Below are 16,767 nucleotides of genomic sequence, written 5' to 3'. Positions count from 1 at the left end.
TCCAGAGCGACTTACAGTTAGTGAGTGAATACAGTAATTTTTTATACTGGCCCCCCATGGGAATCGAACCCACAACCCTGGCATTGCAAACACCGTGCTCTACCAATTGAGCTACATCCCTGCTGGCCATTCCTTCCCCTACCCTGGACAAATTGTGCGCCGCCCCATGGGTCTCCCGGTCGCAGCCGGCTACAACAGAGCCTGGATTTGAACCAGGATCTCTAGTGGCACAGCTAGCACTGCGATGCAGTGCCTTAGACCACTGCGCCACTCGGGAGTATAGCAGCCTGAATTCTTCGGGGTATGGAAACGTTGCTCAATTTGTATCAAGGGACCTAACGTGTGCCAGGCAAACATTCCCCACACCATTACACCACCAGCCTGTACCATTGACACAAGGCAGGATGGGGCCATGGACTCATGCTGCTTACGCCAAATCCTGACTCTGCCGTCAGCATGACGCAACAAGAAACGGCAAGGTTTTTCCACTCCTCAATTGTCCAGTGTTGGTGATCACGTGCCAACTGGAGCCGCTTCTTGTTTTTAGCTGATAGGAGTGGAACCCGGTGTGGTCGTCTGCTGCAATAGCGCATCCGAGTTGTGTGTTCCGAGATGCCGTTCTGCACACCACTGTTGTAGTGCGCCGTTATTTGCCTGCTTGGGGCCCGCTTGTTAGCTTGCACAATTCTTGCCATTCTCCTTCAACCTCACATCAACAAGCTGTTTTCGCCCACAGGACTGCTGCTGACTGGATGTTTTTTGTTTGTCGCACCATTCTCTGTAAACCCTAGCAACTGTGGTGTGTGAAAAGCCCAGGAGGCCGGCCATTTCTGAGACACTGGAACCGGCGTGCCTTGCACTGACAATCATACCACGCTCAAAGTCGCTTAAGTCACTCGTTTTGCTCATTCTAACGTTCAATCAAAAAGTAACTCAATGCCTCGATGCCTGTCTGCCTGCTTTATATAGCAAGCCACGGCCACGTGACTCACTGTCTGTAGGAGGGAAACATTTTTGTGAACGGGATGGTGTACCTTATAAACTGGCCACTGAGTGTATATGAACATTCTTCATAGGTGACAGGGATGAACCGATTTGGGCGACTCTCAAACATTGCCAAGCTGGCTGATTCTTTCTCACTCAAATGCGGATGCTGAGGGTGTCTTCTCGGTGGTGGGGCTCAACAAAACCAAAACTAGAAACATTTTGGCCCTTGATGGAACCCGGTCTTCCATTATGACAGTGAAAATGGTGGGCCTGGAACCAGCCTGCTACAAGTGGGATCCCCCCCTCCTTTATCATCAAGGCATCAATAAAAATGCCACAAGCTCTTACAACAAAGAACACAGTTGTTAAAAGGAGGGAGGGAGAGTAGGCTGGAGAGAGAGAGGAGAGGGGGAGGGATGAATGTGGAGAAAGGGAGAGGCAGGAGGAGAGAGAGGGGGTAGAGAGTGGGGATGGAGAGAGAAAGTTAGGTAGAGGCACTTCTGCTCGGTGTAGCATGGGGATGGTGAGGGAAAGAGGGAGAATAGAGAATAGGGGGTGGGGGAGAGCAGGCTGGAGGGGGAGGGATGGAGGTGGAGAGAGGGAGAGGCAGGAGGAGAGATGGAAGGGGATGGAGAGAGAACGTTAGGTAGAGGCACTTCTGCTCTATGTAGCATGTGAGGGAGAGGGACGCAATGGGGAGAGAGTTAGGCCAACTGTCTGGTACTTCTGCTTTGTGTAGCATGGATGAAGGGAAAGGGGGTTGGAGACAGACGGGGAGTGAGGAAGGAGGGGAAAGGGGATGGAGAGAGCAGGGAGGAATGGAGAGAGAGGGATGAATATAGATAAGTGTTCAGATTATTATAGATTTTTTTTTTTACAAATGTTATGCTGTAAACCAAAGTTTCGATGTATTGTGCTAATAAATTACAAATAAATATATTGTGAAATATGAATATTAATAAAATATTACATTATTAACCACTAATGCTGGAGTATAATACATACTTGTACATGTGTGAAATAGGACCAATGTAAGCACCCTCCTAATTCTTTGTATTATTAATATATTGTTTCTTCTTTTGTCTTCGATATTAATGGATTTGTCAGATGTTTTACTTAATTTCCCAGTTGTTTTTAATAGTTCTGCCTGGTCATAAATAACCACAATAAGAATAATGGAACTCCTAAACAATGTGTAAACAGTTCTTAATGAGTTTGCAAATGCAAACGTTTTATTGACTTGCTCCAAGTTTGGAAAATTAGGTATTTGTATTGAATAGTATTTCAGGTGACACATTTGATGCTCGAAGTAACTGCAGATCATCTTACCCACAACCTTGTACTGAGATCAAACTGGAAATCATATTGCTCTACCTCACCTCACCCCTGAGTCATATAGAACAAACAGGTGATCACACCTCATTGAGAGGAAGGCTTCTTCAGTGTAATGCAGCTACAGTACGATACAGACAGGGCAAATCATGCTTCACTCCTTGGTCATTTTCTATCTTGGAGGAGTTCCCATATACAGTGGGGGAAAAAAGTATTTAGTCAGCCACCAATTGTGCAAGTTCTCCCACTTAAAAAGATGAGAGAGGCCTGTAATTGTCATCATAGGTACACGTCAACTATGACAGACAAATTGAGGGAAAAAAATCAAGAAAATCACATTGTAGGATTTTTTATGAATTTATTTGCAAATTATGGTGGAAAATAAGTATTTGGTCATCTACAAACAAGCAAGATTTCTGGCTCTCACAGACCTGTAACTTCTTCTTTAAGAGGCTCCTCTGTCCTCCACTCGTTACCTGTATTAATGGCACCTGTTTGAACTTGTTATCAGTATAAAAGACACCTGTCCACAACCTCAAACAGTCACACTCCAAACTCCACTATGGCCAAGACCAAAGAGCTGTCAAAGGACACCAGAAACAAAATTGTAGACCTGCACCAGGCTGGGAAGACTGAATCTGCAATAGGTAAGCAGCTTGGTTTGAAGAAATCAACTGTGGGAGCAATTATTAGGAAATGGAAGACATACAAGACCACTGATAATCTCCCTCGATCTGGGGCTCCACGCAAGATCTCACCCTGTGGGGTCAAAATGATCACAAGAACGGTGAGCAAAAATCCCAGAACCACACGGGGGGACCTAGTGAATGACCTGCAGAGAGCTGGGACCAAAGTAACAAAGCCTACCATCAGTAACACACTACGCCGCCAGGGACTCAAATCCTGCAGTGCCAGATGTGTCCCCCTGCTTAAGCCAGTACATGTCCAGGCCCGTCTGAAGTTTGCTAGAGTGCATTTGGATGATCCAGAAGAGGATTGGGAGAATGTCATATGGTCAGATGAAACCAAAATATAACTTTTTGGTAAAAACTCAACTCGTCGTGTTTGGAGGACAAAGAATGCTGAGTTGCATCCAAAGAACACCATACCTACTGTGAAGCATGGGGGTGGAAACATCATGCTTTTGGGCTGTTTTTCTGCAAAGGGACCAGGACGACTGATCCATGTAAAGGAAAGAATGAATGGGGCCATGTATCGTGAGATTTTGAGTGAAAACCTCCTTCCATCAGCAAGGGCATTGAAGATGAAACGTGGCTGGGTCTTTCAGCATGACAATGATCCCAAACACACCACCCGGGCAACGAAGGAGTGGCTTCGTAAGAAGCATTTCATGGTCCTGGAGTGGCCTAGCCAGTCTCCAGATCTCAACCCCATAGAAAATCTTTGGAGTGAGTTGAAAGTCTGTGTTGCCCAGCGACAGCCCCAAAACATCACTGCTCTAGAGGAGATCTGCATGGAGGAATGGGCCAAAATACCAGCAACAGTGTGTGAAAACCTTGTGAAGACTTACAGAAAACGTTTGACCTGTGTCATTGCCAACAAAGGGTATATAACAAAGTATTGAGAAACTTTTGTTATTGACCAAATACTTATTTTCCACCATAATTTGCAAATAAATTCATAAAAAATCCTACAATGTGATTTTCTGGATTTTTTTTGCTCATTTTGTCTGTCATAGTTGACGTGTACCTATGATGAAAATTACAGGCCTCTCTCATCTTTTTAAGTGGGAGAACTTGCACAATTGGTGGCTGACTAAATACTTTTTTTCCCCCACTGTACCCCAAGCATTACTTTGGAAGGACCAGAGAGTTACCTATCTGAGGAATGTTTTGATCTTTGGGGATTTGCAGTGTTGTCATTGCCTTTTCCCCAGGTATTCCCAATTTGATTGGGATTATAGTTATGGAAACCTATAAGAAAACCTATCAAGTTTGAAGAATGTTTATTTTACATTGACAGTTTTTTTTTTCCTGTTTTGATTTTTGTCTCTGTCTCAAGATACTGTAACTGTACAGCCCTGTGCACCCTCCTCCTTCCCTCCCGCTCTCCTTCCCCCTCTGTCAGGTATTCACTGCGCTGCGTAACACAGCAAGACAGGACATCACACGTGTTGACTCAACCCTCCCCCCCAACCTCACACACAACAACAGATCCCCCCTCCCTCTGCGGTTTGATGCCTGCCTCTGACTACAACTTCTACAAGCCTGCAGAAACCACATGTCAATGTGATCCCTCTGATAAATGTATGTTCGTAGTTAATCTGTGGTATAATCCATTTTATACACAGCTGAACCTCAATTATACACCTATTGTTTAAACGCCCACCACCTCATAACCAAAGACAGGGCTTCTGAATCAATAGGGCTTATCTAATGAGAGTCCTTGAATAACCACTACAGGGATGCACACACACACACACCCTATAGTGAATACAGATCCTCTTCATAAAAGACGGGGAGCAAACACAAATACACTGACAGTGACATATTGCTACCTTTCATGGAGGCTGTTGCAATAAATCTCTGCCTGTTCTTTTCTGACGAACAGACACAAGGAATTCCCCGGCATCAAAGCAGGAGACTGGCATGCACACACCACTCCAAATCACAGACTGTCACGCAACTCTGTGTCAATACACAGTACACGATACAGACACGAAAACAGAATGTGACACGTTTTGAAACCTCAGAGACAAGGGAGCACACACACCTGCTTGGCCGGACTACAGCATTTGTGGGGGGGGGGGGGGGTGGGAATTCAGCTAACTTACTGCATTTCAACACATTTTGCCATGGTGCAGAGAGAAAAATGTGCAGTTTTATAATGCAATTCTACACATTTTGTCATGAGGCTAATTAAGAGAAAATTGTGCCGTTTAAAAGGAAATTTCCTGCAATTCAAGAATATATATTTTTTTATGCTGTTTTATAGCTCATTTCATGCTTTTGTTCACATTTTGTCATAAGGCTAAGAGAACATTTTGCAGTTTTAAAGCCAATTTCCTGCAATTCTTCACATGTTGCTATCATATGTTATCTGAGGGCCCCAAGAGGTCGGGTGCCCCGGGGCATGTGCCTTGCGAGCCTGATCGGTATTCTGGCCCTGCACACCTGGGACAGACACACCTGAAAGTTGACAGCCAGGCTTTCTCAGTGGTAGGGTTCTTCCTCATCTGCCTTCTTAGTGAGACGTCACCCCCTACTGGCCCAGGGCTGAAAAGGGTTGAAAACACTCAATAAATTGAGAGGAACTATCTACACACGACAAACAGACAGAATTCCATGTCCATCTACTGCTAAGTACCTATTTGTTTATGTGGATCCTCATTAGCTGTTACAATTGCATCAGAGACTCTTCCTGTGGTCCACAATTATCATTATCAATGAGATGTGTAAAGACTGTACATATGTTTACTCCCCTATTCATTCCCCCATGTTATCCTTAGCTCATTTAACATACTGAGGCAAACATATCCAAGTATTATTTATTTACACTGGTAATTAATTATTACATACAGTACAGGATCTTAATTTGACCCAACTTGTCAACTAATCATCAAGCCCTCGATGAGTTGAATCAGAGAGGAAGAGGCGAAGTGAGCCCAAAATCTGTCGACGAAAATTAGCCCATGAAGTAAGGAATTTGAGGTCTATGAGTGTTGAATTTTCTACATGAGGCTTATTTGATCGAATAGAAGTTCCGTTATGGTTAGGTTGTGACGAATGCACTGATATAAGTGGACGCACGTGACATTTCGGCAACTTTGAAAAAAACGACTTTATATATCGGAGTTGTGCCTGTTGTCATAGAGCTAGATAAAGGACTCATCATGGATATAACCCGTTTTAACATGGACGTTGCCATTGAGGGCTTACACCATTTTAAAGTAGTCAACTGGGTGGGAATTCCTATGAGTTGGGAGCAATCAGCCAATGAAGAGGAAGAAACCTGACTACTTTAAAATGGACATAGCCGCAATGGAGCTGCCCATGCTGTCTCAGATGCTACAATGGCACCGATATCAAGATGAGTCCTCTATCTCTATGGCCTGTTCACACGTATCTGCCCTCTCACTGGCTAGAATGGTCCCACCTGATCTCGCCTCCTCCTGCCTGCCTTCCATCTTTGAGGACATGTATTTCCATTGTTAGAGCGGTCACTTGATTATCTTGTCAGTATAATAGACAATCTTTGGTTGAATCAGGTGAGTTTGTCTGGGGCTACAATAATATAATATGCCATTTAGCAGACGCTTTTATCCAAAGCGACTTACAGTCATGCGTGCATACATTTTTTGTGTATGGGTGGTCCCGGGGATCGAACCCACTACCTTGGCGTTACAAGCGCCGTGCTCTACCAGCTGAGCTACAGAGGACCACAACAAAAATGTGTGCTGTTGGGGGTACTTAAGGACTGGGGTTGGGACACTGCTCTAATGAACGCAAAAGGGGTTGTTATGAATGCTATTGTAATGAATGTAAATGGGTTGCTGTTGTTGTGAATGTAGCTGTAGTGAACATAAAGTTGTTGTTTTTGTGAATGTAGCTCTAATCTAATGATAATATCATTAGATATTATTACATGCCTGCAGGCTGGACTCCCTTGGCGTGAGCTTTTGTGAACACACCCCTAATCTTGATAGTGAAGTAGTGGTTTAAGGTTGGCATGTTATTCACAGACCAGACTGTGACTTTGTTACAAAAGCAGGCTATGACTGCATTACCATGTCACCATGTCTGGCCTGATACTGAGTCATGGTTCTGATACAGTATAGTTGACGGGACACCAAATGTGGCAGCCAGTGTGTGTGTGTGTGTATGCAAGTGTCCGTGGGTCTGTGCGTCTGTGTGTCCTTGCATAGTTTGCAGTCATACTATGTTTAGCCCTCCCAAGTTGAGGACGTGGACCGGATGAATTCCATCATCTGAATGTACTCATAAGAATTGTGGCTCTCCGCTGCTATCACTGCCAAGCCTCAGCCGTGAAGTAATCTCCCCAAAATACTCCCTCTTACTTATACTGAAGTGCAAATGCGCTCTCACGCACACTCTCCCTTGCCAGCAAGCCAGGGCTCTAGGTTGACTCATGCTTCAAGGACTCACGGATTGGCCCATAACTGACCCCCAGGCCAAGCTTTCTGCCCCAGCTCTATCCCCAGGCCCATACCCCCAGCCCTATACCCTGACACCAGCCTTATATCCCACAAAATATGTTTTTCATCGGCAGGGACTGGGAAACTGGTCAGAATTGAAGGAATGATGGATGGCGCTAAATACAGGGACATTCTTGAGGGAAACCTGTTTCAGTCTTCCAGAGATTTGAGACTGGGACGGAGGTTCACCTTCCAGCAGGACAATGACCCTAAGCATACTGCTAAAGCAACACTCGAGTGGTTTAAGGGGAAACATTTAAATGTCTTGGAATGGCCTAGTCAAAGCCCAGACCTCAATCATATTGAGAATCTGTGGTATGACTTAAAGATTGCTGTACACCAGCGGAACCCATCCAACTTGAAGGAGCTGGAGCAGTTTTGCCTTGAAGAATGGGCAAACATCCCAGTGGCTAGATGTGCCAAGCTTATAGAGACATACCCCAAGAGACTTGCAGCTGTAATTGCTGCAAAAGGTGGCTCTACAAAGTATTGACTTTGAGGGGGTGAATAGTTATGCACGCTCAAGTTCAGATCTTTTGTCTTATTTCTTGTTTGTTTCACAAGAAAAAATATTTAGCATCTTCAAAGTGGTAGGCATGTTGTGTAAATCAAATTATACAAACCCCACAAAAATCCATTTTAATTCCAGGTTGTAAGGCAACAAAATAGGAAAAATGCCAATAGGGGTGAATACTTTCACAAGCCACTGTATTTCCTGTTAATCTGTTCTGTTGTATTGTTAGTGCATGTTAAGGTTGAACACTGATAGTTTTGAAGCTTTTATGAGGCTTACAGAAATGTGTGTGTTCCTTAAGAGCCTATGCAAATCCCAAAGTTGGGATAGTTACCCCTTTATTACAATATGTAATTAATAATGTTAATATTATTAATATTTTATAAGAATATGTAATATGCAAAAATAAGGTACATTCGAACATATATAATACAATAAATAAACATTTGATACAATATAACAGATGAACAGAAATGACATCTACCCTTATGGGTGGCTAAAAATAACTATCTGAAAACCACACTCCCCTAATAAACCATGCCTCCTGAAAAAAACCTAAGGATTACATTAAAAAGACCCAGCTGCTGGGTTAACCCAGCATGAAAGTGAATAAAACCCAACTGATGGTTAAATTAACCTGTTTGTGTAATCCCAACTACACAACATGTTGGGTTATTCAACTGGCTGGATCAAAACAACCCAGCATGTGTTCTGTCCAATATTTACCCAGCGCTGGGTTACCAAATAACCCAAATTGGTTTGTTTTTAACCCATAATGTTTTGGTGTACCCAGCCCCAGGTCAGGAGGAGCAGCCGACCCCCCTATTCACACAGACACCACCACTTGTGCCCCCGCATTCAGCTTCCTGATTATTTCTGTCCCCTTAGGCCGCTGTCTAAACACGGACCATAAGCCAATAACAGTCTGTTCTCTGGGAAGAAATGTATTTCAAGGACCAATCCCAAATAATGACAACAGGTAGCCATTACAGTCTAATAACAATTCCCCTGGTCCATTAGGATTTGGAAGCCTTTTGGATAGCAACTGGTTTGCTTGTGTGTTTTTGAAAAGAGCCATTGTAACAACTCAGTTTAATGGCTACACCGGTCAGGGAACATTCCACATATTCTAAGTGTGCTGCAAAATACATTGTGTACTGGTGACTTTAGAGGAATGGCATCCCATATCCCGTCATTAAAGTGGCAGTAGTTTTTGTTGTGTGTCTCTGTTTGTTGCTCGGAGGGTATTCCGTTACCTCCCGGTGAATATTTTGTTTAGCAAGATTGACTCTGCACATTCCGTCACCCATTCAGCAGTTTTTCATATTAAACAGTACTTCGGGGAATGTACACAGCCACTGTAGAGATCATTCATTGGTTCTGATCCAGTTCTGTTGTGCCCCATTTGTCTTACCTTAGATAGCAAAACTTTCATCTGCAGCGGGTTTGTAAGCTTGACCGAGGTAGCAACAATACCTATGGTATGTGGGGAAGAGTTTAGTGAAGGGTGAATTGTGTCCAGAAGGACTGAGATGGGGAGAACTGGTCTAAAAGTCAGTCAGTTAAGATTAGAAAATAATTGGACAGCTCATCATCAGACAGTCCTCGTCCTGTTAGTGTTGCATTTCCTATAGACTGCCTTTCAGTATGTGTCACGATCGTCGTTAGATGAAGCGGACCAAGGCGCAGCGTGGTAAGCGTACATTTTATTTAATTAACGTACTGAACACACACGAACAAAAACAACAAACCAAACGATACGTGAAGTCCTAGGTTAACACCAAAACAAACCATACGGAACAAGATCCCACAATAAACAGTGCCAAACAGGCTGCCTAAGTATGGTCCCCAATCAGAGACAACAAGCAACAGAACCACCCTGGCCAACATAGAAATACATGAACTAGAACAAAACATAGAATATAACACATAGAAAATCCACACCCTGGCTCAACATATAAGAGTCCCCAGAGCCAGGGCGTGACAGTATGTCTCCTCTCCTCTAGCTGTGGTCTGCCATTATGTACTATTGGCACCCAGAACCAGATCTTGCGTGTTTGCTAGCCCGTCTGTCATGAGACTAGCCGTTATGTCACAGCTCCTCAGGCATTGGCTACTGCTCTGTGCCCTCTGACCCCATGATGGAGTGATGTAATGATGTCATCATGTGATAAAGAAACAGAGGATTTGTCTGAAGTCCAAAAATGATCCCTCTCTCCCTTATCAGTGTCCGATTTGATTTGAGAGGAGAGAAAATTATAAAACTATTATAAAACGGAGTAAAATACTGATCTGTATAGCGTGAGTGTCATACAGTCTCTCACCTCTCTGTCGCAGTCTCTCTCGCCAGACAGACCACTAATCCTCCTGTGTGTGAAGAGAGTGCTCGCGGTCACGCACATGGACCGTGTTTTCATTTAGGACTGCTGCGATCACGCAACACGCCCTTCTGGAAGAGCAGATCTGGGAGATACAAACACATACCAGACATGTGCACGTTTCTCTCACACGCACACACACACATACACACACACACACCAGACAACCCCAGGGTAGAATGGAATGTGTGAACAGGCCAAGCCAAAGCCCATTGTTCATATCATGAACCACAGAGACACATGGAGCACCGTGAGGGGTTGAGAGATTTATCATCATGGATCAACACCACAATCACTCACAACCACTCCTCTAACCCTAACCCTCGACACACACCGACTCTTCTAACCCCAATTCTCCTCAAACACACATACCTGCTTAGCCTCTCTCTGCATGATATAAAAAAGGGGTGCAGAGCAAAAGGGGTGAGAGGAAGGAGATGACAGGATGGAGAAAAAGTAATGTGGAAAGGAGAGGATGACAGGAAGATGATCTGACCCTAGCAAAATCAACAGTCCTATCCTGGGGGAGATCTTATGCTCCACTTATGAAAATACTTTTCAATGTTGTTTACTTTCGTTCTCCCTCATCCTTTTCCTCCTCTAAGGTATCCACAGATATTCAGATCTTAAACATTGGACACACACACACACACCTGCTCTGCATTCAGGTCATAGCATCCTCAGTGCTCTAACTTCCACTTGGTGGAGGGAGTGCTGCTCCTTCTCCCCAGATCGCTGCTTTTCCCCCTAGCCCCGACCCGGCAGATTACATAAATAACATGACATCTGCCATGAAAGAATGTCAGTCAGTCTGTCTGCCCCTGTCTGTGTTCTCCATTAAGGCCCAGCCGCCCAGATAGCGGTTTGGAGGTTAGGACTGGAGCAGGCAGAAACAGCAGGGTCTGGTTCCTTTTTGCCCAGCCTCAATATGATCCCTACCCCTCCTCCTTCGACTGTACCCTTCAATGTTTGCCTGGAAAGGTATAAGCAGTGTAGTGGTGGAGCTCCCACCATATTCCTTACATATCTAGAACACATCAGAGAGTTATGGCCAACAGCCAAGGGGTATAGGAGGGAATTTGGACTTGGCTTCTCTCTACCTCATCGTGGTGCTGTGTGTCCCTTACAGCTTACCATCTGTCTGTCTGTCTTGCTGTGTGTCTGTAGATCATGCAGCAGATGAGTGACCATCGCTACAACAAACTGACGGTGCCTGATGACATTGCAGCCAACACCATCTACATGAACCTCCCCAGCAAAGGCAATGTACTGCTACACTGCAACCCAGAGGAGTTCCCAGAGAGTGCCAAAGTGAGCACACACACGCCAATCTCTGTGCTCCCCCAGTTATTAGCCACTGAATATTGTATATTTGTAGTCTTGTATGCATATGTTTGTTGTAAATATCCCTGCACGTTGTTGTGACCTTGGATGTCAGCTCTTGGATGTCAGCTCGTATGGGAGCAGTGAATGACATGTTATAGTCTCTGTAGCAGTTAGGGATGGCTGAGGATGAGCCATGTCATTTAGATTCCTCAGTGTCACTATGACAACCAACACCCTGCAATCTACACAGACAGCCCTAAGACCTCAAATGTACTCTGTGGTTAAAACCCAAACTTGAACATTTATTTTTAGTACGAAGCATTTATTGAAATATGTCTCATTGGATTTGGAACTGTTGTCCGATTTCCAAAGGCTTAATATAATATTTTCCTCGAGGATTGGCTGAAGGTTAATTCAACCCAAACATAAAGTCAGAGTGACTGCTTCAGTTTCCTGTATCAGACCACTGTAGAGTGTATTCATATGGGTCCTGGATCGGAGCTTGGTACGCTTTCTGCCTCTGAGCACCATCTGTGTGATGAAGAATCATTAATGTAGAGGTGTTGGAATCATAATCATCAGGGATACATTTCTATGTGTCAGACACAGTTCCATGTAATCTCTCGCAACCACCCCTCTGGAAGAGCAGATCTGGGAGATACAAACAAGCCGTGCGCTCTCTCTCCCTGTCTCTCGCTCTCTCAGCCTGATTGAACTTAACACATCTACAGTGGGGGAAAAAAGTATTTAGTCAGCCACCAATTGTGCAAGTTCTCCCACTTAAAAAGATGAGAGAGGCCTGTAATTTTCATCATAGGTACACGTCAACTATGACAGACAAATTGATTTAAAAAAATCTCCAGAAAATCACATTGTAGGATTTTTTATGAATTTATTTGCAAATTATGGTGGAAAATAAATATTTGGTCAATAACAAAAGTTTCTCAATACTTTGTTATATACCCTTTGTTGGCAATGACACAGGTCAAACGTTTTGTGTAAGTCTTTTTTTGTGTAACTGCCAGAGGCTGAGAAGAGATAGAAGTCGACCAGACAAAAGGTCTCAGTGAAATACAGCCAGCCCCCACAGTGAAGTTCTCCTACCCCTTGTATAAATTTCAACCACAGTAATAACAACCCAGCTGGAAAGCACAGACTCACTGCCATAAAAACAGAAACACTTGAGAGAGTGAAAGAGAGCGAGAGAACAGATTTAGAAAAGGAGTTTGGAGGAGAAGAGTTTGGATAAAGTGCATCGCCCCTCTGACCTCCCTCCTATGGTTGATGAGCTTTATCCCTGTTCTATGTATTGGTTGTAGGAAGGCCAGAGTAAGACCTGTTGCATCATTGCTGGAGGATCTGATAGGCCAGAGTTGGGTATGTTGCTTGTGGCCCCTATGGTACTGCAAGCCCAGGCTTTAGTATGACAGAGAGAGGGGGAAATAATTGTACAACTTTTGTGTGTAATGTTTACTGTTAAAGGACAATTCGGCCAGTTTTCAACCTCATTATCATTGTCTCCAGCACCAAACCAGTGTCTACATATATGAAAACAGTGCGTTTCTATGATCTGTGGTTAAAAGGATAAGAAGAAAGGTCCTAAAAAATGCTTCTGTGTGATATCACAGGGTAGGGAAAAAAAGTGTTTTTCAAACCATGCAATTAGTTTCTAGCCAGAGGGAAAGTATTTTCTTGCTCCCACGTCACCGCAAATATCATAGTGTTTGAAAATCACTGTTTTTCAAATGTGTTAACTTTTGATGACGTCATCGGTTAGAACTTTTTAACTTTATATTTTTTTCTACAAATTGTTGAAATCACACACACACACACACACACACACTGGTATTGTGCTGGAGATAATTACAATTTGGTTTAAAAGTGGTGGTGGTCTTTTAATTATTTCTAATAGTTTTTTGTTTCTGCTTTGGCAATGTTAACATGTGTTTCCCATGCCAATAAAGCTCCTTTGAATTTAATTGAATTGAGAAAGAGAGAGTGAGAGAGAGAGGCAGAGAGAGACAGAGGGAAAGCGAGAGAGAGATTGGGAGGGAGACAGAGTGAGAAAGAGAGAGAGACAAGTATTCTGGCTTGGAAGGGTCTTCGGAAAACAGTGGTTTTCTTCTGGAAGGGCTCCACAGGGTGACACATTGCTTTGAGGGTTTCTGGAGATGTTGTAATATTTCTCACTTAGTTTTTCTTCCCAGGAGACTGAGAACTCTCTCTACCTAAAATGTTCATTCTTAGATTTGCATCCCTCGTAAGTGCTCCCAGATCATTGTAAAATAAACCAAACCTGTAAACTAGTTACAGAAGGTGAAGACAGACATATTCCTTCACTCCATCTCTTCCCTAGGTGTTTGAGAAGCTGAAGGACCACATGTTGATCCCAGTGTCGAACATGGAGAAGGTCAAGGTGGACAGAGCCCTCACCTGCTGCTCCGTTCTCATCAACAAGAAGGCCAAAGTCTGATCTGAGCATGCTCCGTTAGGGGTCTCTCAGGCAGACCTGGGTTCAAATACTATACTTGAAATCTTTCACATACTTTGATGTGCCAGGTGGGCAGGGTTTGCAATTTTGGGACTATACTATTGGGCCATTATTAAGCCAGGCAAGCTTAATCAAGCGCAGACAAAGTATTTTTTTAATAGTATTTGAACCCAGGTATGCTCTCAGGGCAGGGTCGGCCCACTGCTGACCCCTTGCCCGGTTGAGAACCCCTCTACAGACCCCAACAGCCTAGGTGCATGTCTGTTTCTGCTGTATTGCCCCCCAAAACAGACTGTCATCCAGGCTACCAACCCCCCTCCCCCTTCTGAAAGTGCTTATGTGTCAATCAATCACTGTGCTTACTGATCAATGTTTACAACCCTTTACAATAGAACACTGGAGGCCAAAAGGATGGCGTTTCATAGAAAACATTTTTTTTTTACATCTTTGGAGGAGCTATATAATGTCACGGTATAGTACAGTATACATTTTAGACTAGAGTATACAGTATGCATAGTGCAGTAGCTGGTTTATGAAGAATATAACAAAATGAAAATCTGCCAAGATATATTTACAATCAACTGCTGATTGCTCTCTCTATATTTAATTTAGGATTCAATTCATCATGATTCATAATCATGCCATGTAACTAGTAGAAGTTCTTATTGAGGGGGGAAAAGGAATTAAATAAAATCCACCCAGTTATCTTAATCATCTGGAAATTGTCATAATGAGCTGGTCTGCTCTCTCTGCCAAGGAGATATGAGTGCTCTTACTTTACATTATTGTTGATGAAAAAAAATCTATATGATTGTTGAACAGGAATGTTGATCGATCCCTAGCTGTGATGGTGGTGCTAGTTATTCCATCCAGCTGATCAAAGGGTTAGTTCCTCTTATTAAACTGTGATTCTGAAGTCTAAACCCAGGGTAGGAAACTAACTACAAAATGCACATGCAGTTGTCATCATCAAAAATGTTAATTTCCTACCCTGCCTTAACCTAAGCTGTGCCCACTTTATGAAGGAATGAGCACTACTTCCCTGCCGTGTGCTGTGTATGACATGTTTGTAATGACCAATACTTGTAATTTCTCATTATACTATACATACTTTTAACATTTCTCAATTTGCTGTTTGCCTCCATCTTAAGCCTTAATAACTACTGCTGTATACTCTAGTCAAGAAGCCATTAAAGCAGCTTTTCTATGTTTTAAATGTTTTAAACCCCTTTATTGTCCATGTATTGACTACTATATTCTACAGGTAATTGCCAAAATAAAAGGAAACACTTGAGTAAATGAGGGATACAAAGTATACTTGACAAAAATATAAAGTGTTGGTCCCATGTTTCATGAGCTGAAATAAAAGATCCCAGAAATTTTCCATACCCACAAAAAGCTTATTTCTCTCAAATGTTGTGCACAAATGTGTTTACATCCCTGTTAGTGAACATTTCTCCTTTGCCAAGATAATCCATCCACCTGACAGGTGTGGCATATCAAGAAGCAGATTAAACAGCATGATCATTACACAGGTGCACCTTGTGTTGGGGACAATAAAAGACCACTCTAAAATGTGCAGTTGTGTCACGCAACACAATGCCACAGATGTCTCAAGTTGAGGGAGCGTGCAATTGACATGCTGACTGTAGGAATGTCCACCAGAGCTGTTGCCAGAGAATTGAATGTTAATTTCTCTACCATAAGCTGCCTCCAACGTTGTTTTAGAACGTTCAACCGGCCTCACAACCGCAGACCACATGTAACCACGCCAGCCCAGGTCCTCCACATCCGTCTTCTTCACCTGTTGGATCGTCTGAGACCAGCCACCCGGACAGCTGATGAAACTGTGGGTTCGCGCAACTGAAGAATTTCTGCACACTGTCAGTAACCGTCTCAGGGAAGCTCATCTGCATGCTCTGCGTCCTCACTAGGGTCTGGCTGGTTTTCTGATCCACGCCCCTACCTTGCTGTGGTATCTGTGACCAACAGATGCATATCTGTATTCCCAGTCATATGAAATCCATACATTAGGGCCTAATGAATTTATTTCAATTGACTGATTTCCTTATATGAACTGTAACTCAGTAAAATCTTTGAAATTGTTGCATGTTGCATTTATAATTTTGTTCAGTGTATATTGAAAGCAGGTGCTTCCACACAGGTGTGGTTCCTGAGTTAATTAACCAGTTAACATTCAATCATGTATAAAAATGCCCAGCTGCCCATTATTTTGGTTACCATGGGTAGAAGAAAAGCTCTGTGACTTTGAAAGAGGGGTCTCAAAGGAGCATAGGGTGTTTAAAGTGTGTGTGTGTGTGTCTCAGTCACCAGATCTCAACCCAATTGAACACATGGGAGATTCTGTAGCGGCGCCTGAGACAGCGTTTTCCACCACCATCAATAAAACACCAAATGATGGAGTTTCTCATTGAAGAATGGTGTCACATCCCTCTAATAGAGTTCGAGACACTTGTAGAATCTATGCCAAGGCGCATTGAAGCTGTTCTGGAGGCTTGTGGTGGCCCAACGCCCTATTAAGATACAATGTTGGTGTTTCCTT

The 16,767-nt window shown here is 43.4% G+C and overlaps 1 protein-coding gene across 1 annotated transcript in view; it reads left to right on the top strand.

Annotated features, from left to right (window-relative positions):
• LOC311148793 (N(G),N(G)-dimethylarginine dimethylaminohydrolase 1-like) overlaps nucleotides 1-14,232 on the top strand; it is a gene marked incomplete at its 5' end in the record, with an annotated part of 139,258 nt that extends 125,026 nt beyond the window's left edge. The window contains 2 exons of the mRNA XM_084185757.1: nucleotides 11,555-11,698; nucleotides 14,070-14,232. Of these exons, the coding sequence (XP_084041883.1) occupies nucleotides 11,555-11,698; nucleotides 14,070-14,186 (261 nt within the window). The 3' untranslated portion in view covers nucleotides 14,187-14,232. The remainder of the gene's footprint in view (nucleotides 1-11,554; nucleotides 11,699-14,069) is intronic.
• Nucleotides 14,233-16,767: the final 2,535 nt, after the last annotated feature.

This window comes from Coregonus lavaretus, assembly GCF_964263955.1.
Source record: "Coregonus lavaretus genome assembly, chromosome: 21".
NCBI lineage: Eukaryota > Metazoa > Chordata > Actinopteri > Salmoniformes > Salmonidae > Coregonus > Coregonus lavaretus.
The sequence above is the reverse complement of the archived record's forward strand: the minus strand, read 5'-3'. Positions and strand labels throughout refer to the sequence as shown.